This window comes from Piliocolobus tephrosceles, chromosome 1 (genome assembly GCF_002776525.5).
Source record: "Piliocolobus tephrosceles isolate RC106 chromosome 1, ASM277652v3, whole genome shotgun sequence".
Taxonomy (NCBI): Eukaryota; Metazoa; Chordata; class Mammalia; order Primates; family Cercopithecidae; genus Piliocolobus; species Piliocolobus tephrosceles.
Genome location: NC_045434.1, coordinates 84,713,172 through 84,734,835, shown reverse-complemented (window position 1 = coordinate 84,734,835; position 21,664 = coordinate 84,713,172). Strand labels below are relative to the sequence as shown.

At 57.4% G+C, this 21,664-nt stretch overlaps 1 protein-coding gene across 1 annotated transcript in view; it reads left to right on the top strand.

Annotated features, from left to right (window-relative positions):
• Window positions 1–2,183, top strand: part of WNT9A (Wnt family member 9A) — a 28,325-nt gene extending 26,142 nt beyond the window's left edge. The window contains exon 4 of the mRNA XM_023203606.1: window positions 289–2,183. Within this exon, the coding sequence (XP_023059374.1) occupies window positions 289–771 (483 nt within the window). The 3' untranslated portion in view covers window positions 772–2,183. The remainder of the gene's footprint in view (window positions 1–288) is intronic.
• Window positions 2,184–21,664: the final 19,481 nt, after the last annotated feature.

Below are 21,664 nucleotides of genomic sequence, written 5' to 3'. Positions count from 1 at the left end.
GCCTCCCCTTGTGGAGGTGCAAGGGTGGCCACCCTGGGGGCTGAGGTGCCAGCCCTCGAGTCTCTGTCCTGGGCAGTCAGCAGCCTGGAGGAGGTAGGACAGCCCCACGAGCCAGGAGACTGAGCTGGATGTGAGATGTGCAGTGGCAATGCCCGCTGGCTGGGCCTGGGCCTGGGCCTGGGTTTGGGTGGGGGTGCGGGGTCCCTCTGGGGATCAAGGGCAGGGTCTGCTCACTGGGCCCACCTGCACAGCCCTCACACTGCCCTCCCTCCCATGCCCTCCTGCCAGGTGATCAAGGCTGGGGTGGAGACCACCTGCAAGTGCCACGGCGTGTCAGGCTCATGCACGGTGCGGACCTGCTGGCGGCAGCTGGCGCCCTTCCATGAGGTGGGCAAGCACCTGAAGCACAAGTACGAGACAGCACTCAAGGTGGGCAGCACCACCAACGAAGCTGCAGGCGAGGCAGGCGCCATTTCCCCACCACGGGGCCGTGCCTCGGGGGCAGGCGGCAGTGACCCGCTACCCCGCACTCCAGAGCTGGTGCACCTGGACGACTCGCCTAGCTTCTGCCTGGCCGGCCGCTTCTCCCCGGGCACCGCTGGCCGTAGGTGCCACCGCGAGAAGAACTGCGAGAGCATCTGCTGCGGCCGTGGCCATAACACACAGAGCCGGGTGGTGACGAGGCCCTGCCAGTGCCAGGTGCGTTGGTGCTGCTATGTGGAGTGCAGGCAGTGCACACAGCGTGAGGAGGTCTACACCTGCAAGGGCTGAGTTCCCAGGCCCTGCCAGCCCTGCTGCACAGGGTGCAGGCATTGCACACGGTGTGAAGGGTCTACACCTGCACAGGCTGAGTCCCTGGGCTTGAGCAGCCCACTGCATGGGGTACAGGCATTGCACACAGTGTGAATGGGTCTACACCTGCGTAGGCTGAGTCCCTGGGCTCAGCCCCAGCTGCATGGGGTGCAGGCATTGCACAGAGCATGAATGGGCCTACACCTGCAAAGGCTGAATCCCTGGGCCCAGCCAGCCCTGCTGCACATGGCGCAGGCATTTCACATGGTGTGAGGAGTATACACCTGCAAGGGCTGAGACTCTGGGCCCAGTCAGCCCCGCTGCTCAGAGTGCAGGCATTGCACACAGTGCGAGAAGGTCCACACCTGCAAGGGACGAGTCCCTGGGCCTGGCCAACCCTGCTGTGCAGGGTGAGAGCCATGCACGCAGTGTGAGGAGTCTACACCTGCAAGGACTGAGGGGCTTTTCTAGCACATTGGGGCGTACAGCTGGAGCAGGGTGCCGGGGGTCTTCTGGGTTGACTGTCCAAGCCCTGTGTCTCCCCCTCTCCAGGACCCAGAGGCAGGAGTTGGTTCTGGTCTGGCATGTGCAACCTCTTTGCTTGTGCCCTGGGCCTCAGCTTCCTCCCTCTGACCCGAGAGCATTGCACCAATGCTTTCTGAGCTTTCTCCCATCCCTAACACGCCAGTCCCTGGGAAGTGGCTCCCCATGCCAGTCTATTGGCTTTCCCTCCCCACCTCCTCTGAGGCATGGGTAGCAGGTGCACCTTGGTGACCGTGTGGCCTCCATGTGGGCCACCCATTGGGGACTGGCCTGGCCCAGGCTGCCCCAACACCAGCACTGTCTTCAGAGACTCAAACCACTAGAAGAGGACGCAGCCTGTTCTGCACTCCCAGGGCCCGGCCGTGCAGATGCCCAGGCTCGGAGGACACTGCCGACCTCTGACGTTGAGCACTTCTCTTTGGAGTAATTATCAGTGACTTTTAAATTATTATGATTATTTAACTAATATAATAATTATTATTTTCTCCATCCCTGCCACCTCCCCAGCTGCAGCTCACCACTCTCGACCAAGCCCCAATCTAGGAGGGCCCCGCCTTCCGTCCCTGACATGTTCCCTCCTAACCCTGCCTCTGATCTGCTTAGTCGTTTGAAACCACTAAATGGAGATAGATGTGTGTAGTTAAGGAAATACAGTGACCTGTGTCTGGCCACAGCCCGTGGGGCTTCTGGAAGCCAGCTCCCCCTGCTCCATGCCAGCCAGCCACTGCCACATGGTGGGCCAGCCGGCGGCCCCTGCCCTGCACCCTGTGGGCAGACGGCTTGGCCTCCAGGCGGCTCAGTGCAGATTCTCAGGCTGGGGGTGGTAGGGAGGGGTGGGTATAGTGAGGGGGCAGGGCAGCCCTTTGATTGGTTCATGTCATGTCATGAGGAAGCTGCTTGCTCTGTGTCACTGGGGTACAGATTGGGACAGATGCCGGCAGAGGCAGTCTTGGGCTCGCATCTGGCCATGGAATGTCATGCGTTATGGCCCTGCTGTTGTGTGTGCTGGGGACAGGGTGACCTGCACTGACCTGGCTTGGTTTGAGGGTATAGTGTGTGTGTGTTGTGAGAGTGTGTGTGCTGGCATGGTCAGTGTGCATCCGTGTGTGTGTGTTGTGAGTGCGTGTGTGCTGGCATAGTCAATGTGCATGTGTGTTGTGTAAATGCATGCTGGCGTGGTCAGTGTGTGTGCGTGTGTGTGTGTGTGTGTGTATGCGCGCGCACTGGCTTGGTCACCTTGGCCGTGCTGTGCTATCAGTGGCATAGTGGTGCCTTAGGTTCCAGAGCCTCTCGCCCTGGGCTCCATCTTGTGGGTGTCCTGATGGTTGTGGGCTGGGTTCTGGGTGGGTGGCCGGTATGGACACAGGAACTACTGAGTGAATGGGTGTCTCAGAGTCCCATGGATCTCCAGAAAGCTGGGGGATCTGTGTTTTTAAAAGAAAACCTATTTATGTTGCTGTGGGTCTCCGCCATCCCTGTGTTATAGTACATAAGAACGTTTATTCTCCTGTGGTTCAGAGAGCACCCCAACACGTGCCTGCAGCTGCATCCCCAGACCGCAGTATGGGTGCAAGACGCTGGGTTTGTCCTTGGTCTTGTGGAGGCCTGGCTAGAAGGGATAGGGGTGGTAGCCCCTGCCCTCTGCAGTGTCCGCATCCACCGGACCCTGAGCAGCATAGCTGGCCACACCCTCATGACATGACAAGACTGTTACTCAGTCACTATTGGGTCTACGAAGGGCATCAAGTCAGAGGAAGGTTTTTATGTTTAATCAAATAACACATTTAGCTCTATGTCATAAATATTCAGAAAAGTATTTTTTTAAACAAGGCAGACCAAAAATGTCTGCTAGCTGGTTGGTTTCTATACAAATATATATTCGAATGTCTTGCTGGATGAAGAGGCCGCTCAGCCGGAGCCTCCTGTTTCATGCGCTTCTCTTCCGAGGGGCAGGAGAGGAGAAAGGGCTGTTGGGAGGGGTTCAGCACGCTCCTTGGCCAGGGGATCCCAGCCACCTTCTCCACACCGGGCCCCACCACAAGGGACCTGGACCCCCAGGTGGCTTCTGGCCAGGCGTGGGTGGGTGGGAGGGGCCCTGTCTGTGCTCTGAGTCTCCGTGCGTGCAATGATTTCTCTACCTCATCTGTGTGGCCTGTCCCAGAGGGACTGTGGAGAATGTATTTATTTAACAGCTTTGTGTCACAGAACCAGAAACAAATGGAAACACTAAATAAATGTATTTTAAATTATAGCCTCATCTCAGTCTGCTGCCTTCACAGGGACTTCTGTAGGCCTGGGACGAGGAGGAGGGCCTTAGGAGGAGGCCTAGGAGTTGGCCTCTGAGAGGAGGAGGACAAGAAAGGAGGGTTGGAGAGGAGGTGGACTCGGGGAGGTGTGCCTGGGAAGGAGGAGAAATTGGGAGGCGGGACCAGGGAGGAGGAGGAAGGACCAGGGAGGAGGAGGAAGGGGGAGGTTTTGGGGAGAAGGGGTATGCACAGAGGAGGACCCTGGGGAGGAGGAGGACTCTGGGGAGGAGGGCCCTCAGGAGAAGGAGGACCCTGGAGAGGAGGAGGACCCTGGGGAGGATGGCCTAGGGAAGAGGAGGACCTAGGGAGGAGAAGGGTCCTGGGGAAGAGGACTTCGGGGAGGAGGAGGACCCTGTGGAAGGGGAGGGCCCTGGGGAAGAGAACTTGGGGAGGAGGAGGACCCTGGGAAAGGGGGGGGCCCGGGGGGGGGAAACCCTGGGGAAGAGAAGGGCCTTGGGGAGGAGGAGAACTCTGGGAAGAAGGAGGACCTGAGAAGGATAGCGCTGAGGAAGAGGAGGACCTTGGGAGGAGGAAGGCCCTGGGAAGGAGGAGGAGGACCCTGGGGAGAAGGAGGGCCCTGGGGTGGAGGATCTGGGGAAGGGGAGGGCCGTTGGGAGGAGGAGGACCTAAGAAGGAACCCCGGGGAAGAAGCCCTGTCTCCCAGCCACATTGGGCACCTTTGTTGGGCAGGCATCTCTGGGCTGCGTGTATGGCCCCAGCTATCTCTGGTCTCTGTGCTTCCCATGTCCAGGCTGGAGAGCCTGGGGTGCCACAGGAAGCCCTGTCCAGCCCTGTCTTCTCAGACGCCTAGCTCCATCCCACTCCTACCCACAGCCTCTAGCTGAAGGAGGCCTCTCACTCTCGTAGTGCTGGGTCCCCAGCAGAGCCTCATCATCCCCTAGCCCTGCATCTGGGGGTCTTCTGGGCACAGCCCCTCATCTCCCTGACTCGGAGCCAGTTCCCAGCCCACAGTCCTCACCTTCCCCTCATCTCCATCACCCTTCTGAGCCCACATCGTGGGTCCCCCACTGCTGCAACATGCCCTGCTGGAAACCCCTCACTGGCCCCTCCAGACCCTGCCTGTCCCTCTCCTGCCACCTTGTGTCTGGTCTGTGCCCTCCCGGACATCCAGGTCCACGGCCACAGCACCGGGGAGGAAGGGGCTGCCCACTGAGGAATGTGGGATTATCTCCCTGATGGGAACAGTCCAGGCTTCCTTTCCAGACCCATGGCCACAGCTCTTACTAAGAGGCCGGTGGGGGCTTCCGGTGCCGGTCCCTGGCCCTCAGCCTCTGGCCACTGCCAGGTGAAGCCACGCTGCATTGCTCTGCCTGGAGGGACAGGCCTCTGGAAGGCAGGGTGGTCGGGGGCTTGGGCCTCTGAGCCCAGGCAGGAGAGAGATGTGAGCTGTCCAGCCAGGGAGCAGGTGGCCTGAATAAGACCATTCTTCTGAGTGACAGCAGTGAAACCATAGCTGAATTCAACCCGGGTGCAGGCGGCGGGCAGGCGGGGGCCAGGCTGCTGAGGAGAGAAGTCGCTGGTGGGTGGACTGGCTGGACAGGCCACTGTGCACAGCCAACCCTCCCCCTTTGTCCTGGGTCCAGTTGTTTGGGCTGGGGTCCCCTGTGTATGGTGGATGCTCTGTGTGTCTGGTCTGTATCTGCACATGTGTGTGTGTGAGGTTGGATTCGTGTGGGTCTGTATGTCAGTGCATCTGTGTCTGTAGGTATTGTGTGTGTGTGCATGTGTGTTGTATGTGTCCACATGTCTGTGTGCATTTATATGCAAGCATGCATGTTTGTGTGGCTGGGTTTGTGTTGTCTACATGTGAGCATATGTGTGTGTGTGTGTTGTGCATGTGTCTCCATGCATACATGTGGCTGGGTCTGTGCATGTGTCCACGTGTACATGCATATATGTGGCTAAGTCTATGCATTTGTGTCCGGGTGTGCATGTGTGTCTTGAGTGTGTCTGCATGTATGTGTGTGGCTGGTTCCATGCACTGGTGTCTGCATGCATGTGCATACATGTGTGTATCTTTTGTGTGTCTGCATGCATCCATGCATATGGCTAGGCCTATGCATCTGTGTCTGTGTCTCTTCATGTATGTATGTATGGCTGGGTCTGTGTATATGTCTACATGAGCGAGTGCATGTATATATGCATATAGGTGGCTGGAGTCATGCAGCTACATTCATATGTGTGCATACATGTGCCCATAAGTCTGTCATGTGTGTCTCTGCACACAGGTGCATGGGCATGCATGTGCACATGTGTGTGTCCATGTGGGTAGGTGCACATGCATGCATGTGTCCATGTGTCTGTATCATGCATGTGTCTCTGCATGCACACGTGTGCTTGAGTGCTGTAGGTGTGTGCTGAGCCATAGCTCCTCTCCTTTCTAGTCTCCTACTTCGCCTTTCCTGGGTGATTGAGGCCTGGCCCCTATCCCCACTCTGGTCTCCTCCAGCTGACAAGCTCCCACTGGCCCTGGGCCCACCCTATCCAACGACATCCACCAGGTGAGTGGAGACACCTTGGAATCCGCAAGGTGCTTCCTCACCTACTCGAGCACAGGTCAGATGCTCCTGGGCAGTTTCTGGACGACAGGGCATCCCCATCTTGGCTTGCAGGGGTGAGGAAAGCGGGGCCCACAGGGCATGGAGCTACTTTAGCCAAGCAGTCTCAGGTGCCATTCACAGGTGGGAGACAAGTCCAGGACACACAGGTGGCCAGAGGCAAGCCCAGGCTTGAGCCCAGGCTGGCTGGGCCCAGGCGGCTGGGGCGGTGGCAGGCATCTGGCTCCCCTCCAGGCATGGCAGGGGATGGCTAGGGGATTAGGTAAGAAGGCGCGGTTAGGTAATGTCTCAGAAGGACCTGGGGTGTACAGCAGGAAGGTTTGGGTGGGATCCTGCTTGGCCTTCCAGACTGACTTCAGAGACGGAGGGAGAAGGTGGAGAGGAGGAGGGGGAAGGGTGGGAGAAGGAGTAGGGGAGGAGGCGAAGGAGAGGAGGGAAGAGGAGGGACAAGGAGGAGGAGGGGAAGGTGCAAAGAGTGAGTCTGGTGCCCCAGAGCCCAGACAGGCCGTGGTGGGGTCCTGTGTTGCCCTTCCTGTGCCATGGACCTTGGGAACTGTTAGGGACCCCAGGATGATGTCCTCACTGCCTCCATGGTGTCTGGCTGCACATGCCGGTGCTCTAGGGCCAGCTCATGAGGCAGCTGCTGTCAGGGTAGAAGGAGGTGGCCCAGGAGGCCCCGGGATGCAGGAGTCTGGCGGTGTGGGAGGCTCAAACTCACTCCCTGCCCCATCTGGCTACACAGGCCGCAGCCCCTGCATTGGGGCCTGGGGTCCCAGGGGTTCACCTTGTCTGCATGCACACTCTGTTCCCGGGGCCTGTTCACGTGGGTGGGCCTCATCCTGGGGCCAGGGGTGGCTGTTCACAAGGGGGTGGCCTCGAGCTGTCCTGCATCTCGTCCCCCGACCACGCTGCCTATCTTCTTAGTGCCCCTGACGTGCACTAGAGCCCTGCTCCTCTAAGTCCCACTGGGCTCGCTCTCTCTGCAGCCTCTGTGCTCCTCGGAAGCCCCTCCCCACCCACTGCCCAATGCATACAGCGGCTGGCTGGCCCAGGAGGAGCAGATGCTGGGCAGAGCTGTCACCTCCCTGGAGGTGGCCTTAGGTCAGCCAGGCCCAGGGGGCTGATCGGGAAAGAACAGGACACTGCTGGGGGTTGCAGAGAGCCTAGGCTGGGGACCAGAGTCCTGGCCTTGCCTGGTCCTGCCTCTGCCGGGCTCCAGGGCCTTAGTTTCCCCATCCACCCCTTAGGAGGCAGCCCCTGTCTGATAGCCTCGGATTCTGGGCAGGGGTCTGCTGTGGGGCTGGCCAGGCCAGGTGGAGGGGCTGGTGTAGGCACCAGGGTCAGCGGGGCCTGGCTGTGCGACTTTGCTGGAATGCCCCTGTGGATGGTGGATGGAGTGGAGCAGGGGTCCAGGAGATTGCCAGGGAAACAAGACCAAATAAACACTCCCCCTGCAGCCCTGCAGAGGGGGCTCCCATTGCAATGACCTCATCTGCCCACCCAACCCTGCGCAGGGCCAGACTGGAGGTGGGGGGTCCAGGGCTGGCAGGGGAGCCTAGCATCCTGTGTTTGTGTTGGGCCCATGTCCATGGCAACAGCTGGGGGCTCCTGCTGTGCTTACCAGCCAGAGGCTGAGGCCTCCCCAGCAGGGAGGGAGGGGAAAGGAGGAGGGGAGAGGAGAGAGAGGAGAGGATGGAGGAGGGGAGTTAAAAGAGGAAGAGGGAGAGGAGGGAAGAGACGGGAAGCAGCTGGGGTGGGGCGTGTCCCAGGCCAGGCCTCCAGGGGTAGCCTTAGCTCTGCAGCCAGTCCTCCCTGCCTTCTGCAGCAAGTCCTAAGCTGTGGAAGGGAGCAGTGGCTCTCACAGGCGCCCTGGATCTGTCCAGGGCTGGGTTATAGGTGAGTGCACATGCATGGGTTTTCACCTACACAGGCTTATCAGCACCCATTTCAGGTGACTGGGGCCTCAGACCCAGGGTCTCTTGAGGATGTGGTGTCAGCCAGGGCCAGGGTCTCACCTGAGGCTCGCCTGGGGCAGGTTCTGCTTCCAGGCACCATGCCCTGTCAGAGGGAGGACCTGGGGCCTCGGGAGCTGTCCCCGGAGGCCATCCTCAGCTCCCTGCCATGAGGGCCTCTCTGAAGGGCGCTTCCTCCACTTCCCAAGGTGGAGGTGATGGAGAAAGTCTGCTGGAAGGAGGGGCCTTGAAGTCTGTGGAGCTGCCAACAGGGTTGGGTAGGGTGGGATGGGGCAGGCGCCGCTGCTGTGCTCTGCTGCGCAGGAAGCAGGTCAGGGCAGGAGCCTGGGACGCAGGGGTCACAGGATGCCTCAGGGACTGTCTGCCATGGCGGCCAGCATCCTGCATCGGGATTCAGCAACTGTTCACATTTACAGCTGGCCCTTGAACAGCATGGGTTTGCCCTGTGTGGGCCCCTTCCATGTGGATTTTCTCCTGCCTCTGCCACCCCTGAGACAGTGAGGCCGAGTCCCCTCCCTCCTCCTCAGCCTTGCAGCATGAAGATCAGGAAGACAAAGGCCTTTAGGAGGATCCCTTCCATGCATGGAAGAGGAAGTACGTTTTCTCTTCCTTGGGATTTGCCCACTAAGGTTTCTAGACTCTAGCTTGCTGTATTGTGCGAACACAGTATGTGACACAGATAATGCAGAATGCCTGCTAATCACCTGTTCATGTTCTCCTCAACAGTCAGCAGGAGGCTGTTAGCAGTTCGGTTCCAGGAAAGTCAAAACTTATGTGGGGATTTTCAACTACATGGGGGCTGGCGCCCCTAACCTCCACTGTTTGGACGAACAGAGGCAAGATGGTGCACTTCCAGGTTCTTCTTCACCACCAACTCTTCCCGCGCGCACGAAAATGCAGTCGGCGCCTGGGAAGGTGCAGATCAACTGGGCATGTGCCAGGTGACGTCAATCCGAAGAGACCAAGATTTACCTGGTCACACCTGTGGAACGCCCCCTGACACGCCCGTGCCCTGCCTATTGCCCTCCCACTCCTAGAAAAGCCGCTCTCGGCCAGTGAGCCACACGGACTTCCCAGCCCCACTCCTGTCGGGATGTCGGGACTGCCGGAACTCCGTCCGAGAGCCCCACCGGGGGACTCTGCCGGCCTTCTTTGCCGGAGGCCACAGACCTCCTCCCCACACCTTAGGTGACCAAAATAAACTTGCAGTTTTGCTCCTACACTTGCCTACCCGCTGGTTCTTTTGTGCCCGCTCAGCTGGTCTTAGAAAAACAAATCATCCACGTTGTTCCAGGATGAGCTGTAGTCATTTGATCTCTCTTCTCTTCTGTCTCTAAAAACAGGATGCATGTCTTTTTGCTTTTTGGCCCCTTAGAGAGGAAGTTGTAGGCATCTGGTACCGTAGGTGAATCGGCATTCCCCTTTCACATGTGACAGTGTGACTGGATGGGCTGGGGCCCACAGCACTTGCACTGTCCTGTCCTATCCTCCCTCCCATGGTGCTCCTTTGAGCTGCTCTTGTTTTTTGTGTGTTTCCTGAATCCAGTCTCCAGTCAAGGCCGTGCCTCGTCCTCAGGGACTGCCTGCTTCCGTAGGTGAAGAGTTAGCTGCCCTTGAATGGTGATGCTCCTGGGCCCCACGGATGCTCCTGCTTCAGTCCTGACATCAGCACTTCAAGCTTTCTCATTCTGTTTCCCCTGCTACACCGATGAGATGTCATCGTTCGGGAAAGAAAACTCTCCCTCCCTTATTTGTGTTTGATTTTTAGTATTGCTAAAGATGCATGGGTCCTTCCTTCTGTTTCAATGCAATGCCATTGTGATTCTTTGAGTCTCTGAGGACTTCCTTGCTTTCTGGATGTCAGGGGTTTGAGGCAGAAGTGAGATGTGGTCTGATTATGTGTCCGCAGAATCAATGTGGGTGCTGCAGGGAGACAGACCAAAAAATGATGCTGAAAGAAACAAATAATCCAGGGCACAGACAAGAGTTTTAAATAAACTCTAGTAAGTATCATTAGGAAAACCTGGGGGAAAAAAATACCATCTGGGGCATTGGCTCACACCTGTAATCACAGCACTTTGGGAGACCGAGGCCAGAGGATTGCTTGAGTCCAGGAGTTCAAGACCAGCCTGGGCAACATAGCAAGACTCTTTCTCTGCAAAAAAAATTTTAAAAATTACAGGTGTTGGGTGCTGCTAGTCCCAGTCACTTGGGAGGCTGACGTGGAAGAATCGCTTGAACCCAGAAGGTTGACATGAGGTTGCAGTGAGCCAAGATCATGCCACTACTGTGTCTCAAAAAAGGGAAGAAGGGAAGAAAAGAAAAGGAGGGAAGGAAGGAAAGAAGGAAAGAAGGAAGGAAGGAAGAGGGAGGGAGAAAAGAAAGAAAATCATCTGCCAGGTGCAGTGGCTCACGCTTGTAATCCCAGCACTTTGGGAGGCCGAGGCGGGCGGATCACCTGAGGTTGGGAGTTTGCGACCAGCCTGACCAACATGGAGAAACCCTGTTGTAGAAACCCTCTTCTACAAATATAAAATTAGCCAGGCATGGTTGGGTGCATGCCTGTAGTCCCAGCTACTCGGGAGGCTGAGGCAGGAGAATCACTTGAACCTGGGAGGTGGAGGTTGTGGTGAGCTGAAATCACACCATTGCCAAATCACTCCAGCTTGGGCAACATGAGTGAAATCTGTCTCAAAAAAGAGAAAAAAAAAGAAGAAAAAGAAAATGATCTATGAAAAAGGAACAATAAAACAAAAAAGTAAACTACTGAAAACAAAAATATGGCCAATGTAGTAATTATTTCCAATAAAAATTGGAAATATAAAGCCCAAGAAATCTAGTGAGAAAAAAATAGGTCAACTTTTCCTTGGCTGTAGGAGAATCTACGGTGCGCACTTGACACCGTTTTGGCCAATGAGATGTCATGATAAATTCCTACAGCGAGAAGGTCTCTTCTCCAGCAAGCAGGCAAAGCTTTGCTGAAAGCATGCCCATTTTGCTCAGCACATATTTTCCCTTGCATCCATTTCCTGCATAGGACACGGGATGTGATGGCGGAGTCACCACAGCCATTTTGAGATCATGAGTAGGGAAGCGAACCATTAAGGATGACAGAGCAAAAATACAAAAGGCTCCAGTGACCTCGTGGTGCTCTCATATGAACCCTAGTTTTGTTTTATTTTGTTTTTTGAGACAGGTTCTGGCTCTGTCGCCCAGGCTGGAGTGCAGTGGTGAGGGCTTGACTCACTACAGCCTCAACCTCCTAGGTTCAGGCTGTTTTCCCACCTCAGCCTCCCAAGTAGCTGGGACCACAGGCGCCAGCTTTATATGAGCTTTATAAAGACAGCAGACACCACCATGCCCAGCTCATTTTTGTGTTTTTGGTAGAGACTGGGTCATACCATGTTACCCACGCTGATCTCAAACACTGGGGCTCAAGTGATCCTCCCATCTCAACCTCCCAAAGTGCTGGGATTATAGGCATGAGCCACCACACCAGGCCAAATCCTAGCTTTTGTTGTGTGTGTGATTTAAAAGAAATGAAAGTGTGTTTGTTTAAGCTAGAGTTGGCTGTTTTCTGTCATCTGCCACCCAAGTTGTTCCTAACTGATGTGCACATCAAGCCTGGAGTATTAGGCCTGTCATCTGCAGCAGGGATGCTGGGCTGAAATGCAGCAGCCCCTTGCAAACTTGTAGGGAGGGTCATTTGCAACCTGGATGTCCACACCTAGCCAGACTTGCTTTTAAAAAACTAGAATAAAGACATTTTCAGGCAGGCAAATTCCAGAAAAGTTCACCACCCTCGCATCTTTTCCAGTCAACTATTTGAGGGTGTGCTTCACAAAACAAGAGAACAAACCAAGGAGAGGAATTCTGGAGGTCCCAAGGAGGAGCTCCTCTGGGTAGTGAGGAAGGGAATCAGGCGGCAGCTGCAGCAGGGCTGGCCCTGCAGCCAGGGCAGGGAGGTAGAGAGGCAGGGATAGCCATGGCCTGACAGCCAGTCTGTGTGAGTCTCTGTGCAAAACAAAACCAAACAAACAAAGCAGGTCCTTGTGTTAAGATAAAAATAAAGACCTCAACGTGGAGACATCTAGGGAGGAGGCTGGGCTGAGGGTGGGTGAGTCGGAGCCCACTTACCATCCCCCGAGGACTGAACCCCGGAGGAACGGAGCAGAAACCTCTCAGTGTCACAGTCCCCCAGCACAATGACTCCTGGGGCTGGGCTGCTTGCAGCAGGAGCCTCCAGCATGGGCTGAAAGGCTCCTATCTTGGCTCCTATCCTCCCATTTATTTTAATGGAAGAAGGATTCCCTCCCCCCACCCCGCCTCGAGACGGAAGTCTTGCTCTGTTACCCAGGCTGGAGTGCAGTGGTGTGATCTTGGCTCGCTGCAACCTCTGCCTTCCAGGTTGAAGCAATTCTCTTGCCTCAGCCTCCCGAGTACTTGAGATTACAGGCACCACCACGCCCAACTAATTTTTATATTTTTAGTAGAGACGGAGTTTCACCATGTTGGCCAGGCTGGCCTTGAACTCCTGACGTCGTAATCCACCTGCCTTGGCCTCCCAAAGTGCTAGGATTACAGGCATGAGCCCCCCCCACCAGCCAGAAGAAGGATTGTTTAACAACACGTATCTGACATGTTAAAAGACTTGTCTCAGGGTCCCTCGGTGATCCTTCCTGATAATCTCCTCACTTGCCTGCCTTGCCTCTCTCCTTCCCCCCTCCTCCCTCCCCTCCTCCCTTCCTTCCTGCCCTCCTTCCTCCCCTCCTTCCTCCCCTTCTTCCTTCCCTCCTCCCTCACCTCCTGCCTCCTCCCTCCCCTCCTCCCTTCCTTCCTTTCTCCCTTCTTTTTCCCCTCCTTCCTTCCCTCCTCCCTTCCTTTCTCCCCTCCTTCCTTCCCTCCTCCCCTCTTTCCTCCCCTCCTTCATTCCCTCCTCCTGTCCCTCCTCCCATCCCTCCTCCTCTCCTTCCTTCCTTTCTCTCTTCCTTCCTCCTCTCCTTCCTCCCCTCCTTCCCTCCTTCCTTCCCTCCTCCCCTCGCTCTTCCCCATCCTCCCTTCCTTCCTCCCTTCCCCCTTCCCTCCTCTCCTCCCTCCTCCCTTCCTTCCTTCCCTCCTCCCCTCTCTCATTCCTTCCCTCCTTCCTTCCCTCCTCCCCCTCTCATTCCTTCCCTCCTTCCTTCCCTCCTTCCCTCCCTCCTCCCCTCCCTCCTCCCCTCTCTCCTTCCTTCCCTCCTCCCCTTCCCTCCTCCCTTCCCTCCTTCCTTCCCGTCTCACCTCCCTCCTCCCTTTCCTCCTTCCTTTCTTCCTCCCCTCCCTCCTCCCTTCCCTCCTTCCTTCCCTTCTCACCTCCCTCCTCCCTTTCCTCCTTCCTCCCCTCCCTCCTTCCTTCCCTCCTCCCTTCCCTCCTCCCCTCCCTCCTGCCTTCCCTCCTTCCTTCCCTTCTCCCCTCCCTCCTGCCTTCCCTCCTTCCTTCCCTTCTCCCCTCCCTCCTCCCCTCCCTCCTGCCTTCCCTCCTCCCCTCCTTCCTTCCTCCCCCCTTCCTCTCCTCTTACTTCCCTCCTCCCCTCCTTCCTTCCCTCCTTCCCTCCTCCCTCCCATCCTTCTTCCCTCCCATCCTTCCTCCCCTCCTTCCTTCCCTCCCTCATTCCTTCCCTCTTTCCTCCCCTCCTTTACCTCTTTCTTTCCCTCCTCCCTCCCCTCCTTTCCTCCTTCCTCCCCTCCTCCCTTCCTTCTTCCCTTCTCCCTCCCTCCCCTCCTCCCTACCTCCTCTCTCCCTTCTTTCTTTCTTCTTTCCCTTTTTTCTTGGTTTTCTTTTTCCTTCCCTCCCTTCCTTCTTTTTTCATTTTTCCTTTCATATTTTCTTTTTTCTCCTTCATTCCTCCCCCTACCTCTTTTTTCTTTTCCTTCTTTTATTTCTTTTCTTCCTCTCTTTCCCTTCCCTCCTCCCTCTCTTCTTCCTTTCTTTTTTCTTTTTTCCTCTTTCTCTCTCTTTTTCTCCTTCCTTCCTTCCCATAATTTAAAGAACATATTTACAGTCAACACTGTTCATTTAAGGTGGCCCTACAATTAAATAAACTGTAAGTCTCTTGGCCTGTATGTTAACCCCAGGATCCTACAGAATGCATGGGGGAAGGGCTGGATTAAATTTCACATAGGGTTAGCACAGTTTACTTCTCAGGGAAGGAATCTGGGGTCGTGTTTTACTCTCATGGTGCATTTATATTTTGCTTGATTTTTATAAATACATGACACCAGTCAATACTGTTTAGTTTTGGTTTTCTGAAAGTCATTCTAATGGTGGAAGAGGCTGTGGACAAGGGGACTGACGGTGAGCATGATGAAGGAAGAACTCAGCAGGTGGACTTGGCCTTGGAGGTCATTGGCCAGCCTGCGTGTGGCCAGAGCAGCTTCTGGGGAGTTGTGCAGGAGCAGTACAGACAATGAGGTGGAGCTGGTTGGGAGGAGGCAGAGAATGGAGAAGAGTGTGCAGTCCAGGGGCTAAACACACATATTCCACAGGCTACAGGAGGGCTATGAAGATCCATGAGGGCGGCCCTCACACATGTTCATGGAACACACATGCATGTGACATGTGACACATGCTTACCTTGGGATGGAGGCTTCACATGTGAATGTATTCCAATTAGGTCTTTCCAGGACTCAAAGGTACTCAAGTGCACAGCCTCTGTAAACTGACCAGGACCAGCCCATGGTCGTGGTCTCTCATCAGGAGAAAGCTCCTGAAGTCAGTGTCATGTCCAGTGAACGCTGCCGTCATGGCTGGTGGAGCAGGGGGTCGGAGAGTCAGCCACTGTGAGCTGGGTAAGCTGCAGTTGTCTTAACGTTGCTTAGCTGGAGGCCAGTGCTTGTTTAGCTGCTGGAGAAAAACAAAACCCTTGCAACACGGTTAGAACACAGTTTATTCTTTAAGTGTAGGGGCCCATGGCATGGTCTTAGGTCCTGTTATTTTATTTATTTAATTTTTTGAGACAGGGTCTCATTCTGTCGCCCAGGCTCGAGTGCCGTGATGCAATCACAGCTCCCTGCAGCCTCAAACTCCTGGGCTCAAGCAATCCTCCCACTTCAGCCTACCAAGTAGATGGGACCACAGGTGTATGCCACTGCACCTAGTTAACTTTTAATTTTCTGTAGAGATGGGGGTCTCACTATGTTGTCCAGGCTGTTCTCGAACTCCTGGGCTCAAGCAATCCTCCTGCCTCAGCATCCCAAAATGCTGGGGATTACAGGCATGAGCCACTGTGCCCAGACCCTTGGGGACTTTCGAAGCACTTGGCCCACACATTAAATCCCTGTCTACTCAGAGTGGCAGGGACCCCCCACACAGCCAGTGCAGCCTTGATGTCCCTGTAACTCTGAGCCAGTGGTCCCCAAGGTGGCAGAACAGGTGTTGGCCACATCTAGAAGGAGGCCTAGGGAGGCCTAGGCCTCATCAAGTGCCACCCTTGATGAGGTAGCTGTGGGCCACCCTTGGTGAGGCGACTGTGGGCTATGGGTGAGGCAGCCCCTTGGCGAGGGACTGGGAGGAACGAGCTTCTCTCAGCATGGCTGGGAGTCCAGGTGCCAGGGTCTCTAGGATGGGCCTGGCATGCTGGTGGGGAGGCTGGCATGGTTTGCTAGGGCATGGGTGGGGCAGGGGACAAGCTGCACAGGTGTGCAGGGCACTCTGCACATAGTCACTCCCTCTTAGGAAGACTCCCTCCTGCACTTGAGAGGGCATCGGGCCAGCAGGGACCAGACATTCGCCTAATCCAGAGGCGGTCCCCCACGAGATAAGGGTGTAGCCAGGCACACTCTTTACCATCCGTCTTTGCCAAGGACTCTGGCCATAAAAAGAACAGGGCTTCACCAGCTCGAGGCGGCCATCGTAACAGATGCCATCCTGCTATCACTCATGGTCAGCACTCAGCATCCGCAGGCCAAGTCTCTGCCCATATCAAGGTCTCTTCTTTGCAAGACACTGACATCCATTAGAGTCAGGCCAGGATGCTGCTTGTCCATGTGGCTCTCCTTGGACCAGATTGTTGACCCCTTTTCCTTCCCTTTTCTCTTGCTGTTAGGTGTCGTTTGATTGTGGAATGCTTAATCTATACTATTACACAGGGCTTAAGTGTGCTTTGACACGTGGTATGCAGTAACCACTGCCCTGTGCGGTGACTTGAGCCTGGGTGCCGGTGCTGACAACCCGGTGAGTGGGAAGTACTAAGGAGCATTGCCTCCCTGGGAACTCCTTGCAGCTTGTGGCTTTTATAATTGAAATAGCATCAGTAAAAGCCTGCCGTTGTGAAAAGACAGACGGGCATGGGCCAGGTTATGTCTTGTGCTGCCCAGGACAGTAGCAGAGGACAGCAGCCTCTAGGAGGGAGGGAGGGCGGCAGGGAGTGGGAGGGGAGAGGGAAGAAAGTGGGAGGAGGGAGGCAGACCAGGGAGAAGCAGAAGGGAAAGGGAGAGGGAGGGAGGAGTAACAAGGAAGGAGGACGAGGAAGAGGGAGGGAGGCGGAAAAAGGAGGGAGGAGGACAGAGGGACAGGAAAGGAGGAGGAAGGAGAGTGGGAGGGAAGGCGAGAAAGGGAGGAATAAGAAGGAAGGGAGGAGGAAGGAGCAGGAAGGGAGGAGGGAGTAGGAGGAGGGAGGGAGAAGGTTTGAGGAGGCAGGAGGAGGAGGGAGGAAGGAGGAGGGAGGAGGAGGGAGGGAGGAAGAGGGAGTAGGGAGAGGGAGTGAGGAGGAGGGAGTAGGAGGAGGAGGGAGTGGGGGAGGGTGGGAGGAGGGAGGGAGGAGGGAGTAGGGGGATAGAGTAGGAGGAGGGAGTAGGGGGAGGGTGGGAGGAGGAGGGAGGAGGGAGAGGGAGTGAGGAGGAGGGAATAGGAGGAGGGAGGAGAAGGAGGGCGGTGGGCAGGGTGAGCAGAGGCCAGGAAGGTAGGGAGGCACTGTGTGGAGCCAGTGTGAGGGAGCTGAGTTGCCAGAGGGACCTTGGGGCTGAAGAATGGTGACAGGGCCAGGCCACAGGGACAGGAAATCCCATGAGCTGCCGAGCTGAGTACCTCCTAAGGGATCCACTGTGGTGGGAGGCTTGGCAGCCCACGCCTGGGCAGGACTTGGAGTTCTAGCACTGAGAGTTGGTGGCTCCCGTCCCTTCTGTCTGCTTGGCCTCGGTTAATGTGGAAGCTGGAGGTGTGGACTCTTATGTGGCTAGCAATGGAGACCAGGGCCCTCCAGCTTCAGTCTCCTGGGAGCCTCCGGGGCAGTGCTGGGTCAGGCCCTGCCCATCTGTCCATGGCGTGGTCAGCTTCCCTGGTCGTGGGTCCCCTGTGCAGCTCGGCCAGGGCAGGCAGGCAGTGCCCACCATGCTAGCCACAGGGCCCTTCCCCAGGGAAGCGGTCTTGGAGCCAGAAGGTGTCACTGTGACTCCTTTATGGGCAGCTGGAGACCCCCAGGCATTTGGATCCTGTACTACCAATGCTCGAGTCTCCTGCCTCCAGTGTGGGCTTGGGTCCCTCCAGGGACATTCAGCTGGGAGCACAGCTTTTTCCACTGGGCCCACCTGAAGGCCCAGAGAGACCCAGACCTCCTGGAATCACACAGCAAGTGGGAAGGAGCAACAAGCTGTCCCCCGACCTGGCCCACAGCGACGGCCTGGGAAGGGTGGCCGGCTCTGAATGGCGGAAATAGGCACTGAATGTCTGCGGCCAGTGACATTTATGGGGCCCCAGGGGCATCCTCAGTGCCAAATAACCAGGCCTACATACCGAGGACAAACATGAAACCCAGGCCCACATGGAGGTTGTGAAGGTTTTATGGGGGCATCTGGGCCCTTGTGGCCTGGGGTGGGAGTGGGACAGGATCTTCCCAGGAGTCCTCACCGCCCTCCCAGAGGAAGCGGGACTGATCTCTGCCAAGTGTATGACTTGAACTGGAGAGCTGGGAAATCCTGGTTCCTCGAGGCCCCCACCAATCAGCAACCGTGGGGCTGGGAGGAGGCTGGAACCCTGCTGGCATGGCAGGGGCCCAGAGACCCCATCTTGACTTGGCCTCTCAGCTCCTTTTCCACACTGGCCAATGCATGTGGCTCAATGCAACATGAACAAAAGAAGACAGTAGGCCCACTCCTCCTGTCCAGGGGTTGCTGGGCAAACCCCTCCCAGGGATGGCCCTCAAGGGAGAGGTGAGGCAGGGGCTCCCCGGGGGCAGTGATCCTAGGAGGAGCGGCCCGGGGTGCCCTGGCAGTTTCGAGCCTAGGAGGGAGCAGAGCCCAGGAGGAGCACTGAGGCTCCCAGATGCACACAGACCGGAGCCAGGGCGCTTTTGGAGTGACCTTGAGGAGTGCCCAGGCCCCCAGGCCAGTCCCTGCAGCCTTGTGTGTGAAGATGACAGGCCTTTGTGGGCCTCTCACCCCATGTTGGGTGGTCCAAGAGCTGCCAGGGACTGTGCCCCACTCCTGGACCTCCTGCTGCGGTCCCCGCAGAAGGGCTGGCTGTGGGCACTGTGCCTGAGGCTCACAGCAGGAAGGGTGGCTGCCCACCAGGTCCTACAGGGGCATCTGCAGAGCCACCCACCGTGAACAGCACCTCAGGCTTAGGTGCCAATGATCCTCCCCAGTCCAGGGCTAGTGCCGTGTGAGAGCCTCCCTCTTATCCCCCTGGTGGAATGCGAGGGCCAGATGCTCTTGGGAGCTCAGGCACAGACAGAAGCCACGGTGAACCTTCCAGGGAACATGCCTCCATCCAGGACCCTATGGAGACGTTGCCCTCAGCTGGTGCCCACTGACCCCAGGAGATCCCCTGGTTGACACCTGGCTAACCCCCCGCTGCCCTGGCTCCCGCTGCCCCCAACCGAGGGTGACTGGCCGAGTATCAAGCCCCAGTGGCATGGTGGGGATGCATACCCCCACCCCATCTGCACCCAGACCACAAAGTCCCCTTGGCAGACCCAGAGCAGTGCTGGGGGTCCCACGAGGCCTGCCTGGTCAGGGAGGGTCCAACCGCCTTGCCCCCATGACAGTCTAGGAAGGACTGCAGCTGGGGGCCGGGATGTCACAAGGCTACCTGGCCTCGGCGGAGGGTTCATGAACAGCTGGGTCTAGACTAGAGCAAGGCTGGGAATGCTCTAGCAGGAACGGGGAATGGCCCGCCTGGCCAGCTGTGTGCTTCTGGCCACCCCTCCACCTGACATGCTCAGGTCACAGCCCAGAGAGGACCAGGGCAGAGCCAAGGTTGGGTTCAACTAGGTCTCTGGGAGCTGCCAGCCCTGTGATCACAGCTGTGTCTCCAGACTCAAGGTGAGGCTACATCCCCCAGACCCCTGGGTGAGGCTGTATACCCCAGGCCCCCGGGCGGGGCCACATCCCCCGGGCCATATCCCCCAGACCCCCGGGTAGGGTCACGTCATGTTCCCCAGACCCCAGGGAAGGGCCACACTTCCCAGACCCTAGGGTAGGGCCACATCCCCCAGACCACAGGGTAGGGCCATGTCCCCCAGACTCCAGAGTGAGGCTGTGTCCCTCAGACCCCAGGGTGGGGCCACATCCCTCAGACTGCAGCGCGGTGCCACGTACCCCAGACCCGAGGGTAAGTCCATGTTTCCAAGACCCCAGGGTGGGGCTGCATCCCCCACACCCCAGGCAGGCATGGGCTCCTCTCCTGCCATGAGGTGTTGGTTTCCTTTCCACCTGGAGGCCTTTAGGCAAGGGGTACCCTGTGGTGCCCGTGGGGCTGCACCTTCTCGGCTGAGGGGTCTGGCTGTATGGGAGGAGGGGCGCCCCTTTCCAGTCACCGTCCAGGGCCTGGCCAGTCTGTGAACGGCCCAGGTGGGGCTCCAGAGCCAGCTGTGTGTGGGGTGGGTCTGCGAGGTGGCCAGGGTCCCACCCTGGGGTTTGCAGTGCCCAGGTGCCTGACTGTGAGCAGAGGCCGGGCCCTGGCTCTAGATTCTTTTAGGCTCGAATTTCAAGGCCTATGGGTCAGGACCACCTTCCAGGGAGGGACAGGTCTTCCTCGGAGCTGTAGGATGTGGGGGTATGCCGGTTTTCCAGTTCCCCCACTGCCCCACACTGTCTTGGGTCTCCTTGGAGTCCCCAGCCTCAGCCTGGGGTGTGGGGAGCCCCTCCTTACTCACCATCAGGCTTCCCCGCCCCACTGGTGCCCACAGTGGGGTTGGAGGAGAGGATGGCAGGAGCACCAACACAACCCAGGCATGGGGGTCTGGTGGCACCACAGGCCAGGCCAGGCTGGCATGTCCTGGGTTCCCGAGCCCTGCCTGGCCACTGCTGCCCTGGTCACGGCTTGGGGATCGGTTGCTCTCTCAGGTTGGGTGTTAGAGGCAATGAGAGGCTGCCTCCCTTCCTCGTCAGCTCCACCCCCTGTTTGATGCTCTCTTGAGAGTTCTAGGATGGAGTCCTCTGCCCACTGTCCTGGCCTATACGTGTGGCCCTGGGCCCCCAGCCTCTGGACGGCAGGAGGTCTGTTCTCCTGGACCGATGACTCTTTTCCTCAAAGCACGGGTAGGGAGACCAAGGCCCAAGAGGCCAGGGCCAGCCGGAGAGCCCCTCCCCCTGCCGACTAGGCTCAACCAGGTCACACCACGCGCAGGACCTCCCCAGGCCACCAGGGAGACCCAGAGACACACAGAGACACACACACACATATACACACACACTCACAGACAGTGAGTAAGACAGAGACAGACACAAAGTCAGAAAGACAGAGACAAAAAGAGACAAAGACAGAGAGAATGAAACAAAGAGAGTCAGAGGCAGAGACACACACAGACATAGAGAGACAAAGACTCGCCTGGCCTGGCCATCAGGGGTCAGGGTAAGCCGTCCCTGTTCCCCCAGGAGCAGCCTCGGATCAGGGACTTCTTCCCACCTGGAGTCTCCTCTCCCATCCCTGGGGATGCTGGAGATGGGCAGTGGGCTCGGCCTGGGGGGCGGGGGGTGGAGCTGTGCCCTCACAGGAGCCCATCTTGGGGCTCTATCATGGGCACCCCCACCCTCCTCTGGACCTTCTCCACTGTGAGCCTGGTCCCCATTTTCTTGTCCCTACCCACCTTCTCCCTAATGTCTGGACCTAGGGCTGGACTTCAGTTTCCTCGGGCGGTCACCTGCCCCAAGTCTGCCCCTCCATCTGTTCCCCTGACAATGTTCTGACCCCTGAGGCCAGCGTTCCTGCCTTGCCTATGGCTCACATGCTGTCCAGGCCAGGAACTCTGCCTGGACCCTCCTGGCCTTCTCACCTGCAGGTGGAACTCCCATCAAAAATGACTCAAGTGTGCCACCTCCTCCTGCAGGCAGCTTCCTGGGATTGCCTGCCCAGGCCTAGGTGCCACTCTCAGAGACAACGTGTCTATCCTGGGCAGGGTGCCTTCAGCGATGATGCCCATGGGAGAGGGGCTTTTTGAGACTCGTAGGCTTCCCAGAATGTCCCAGTGCATGTCCCCAGCAGGGGCTTGGCTGTGGA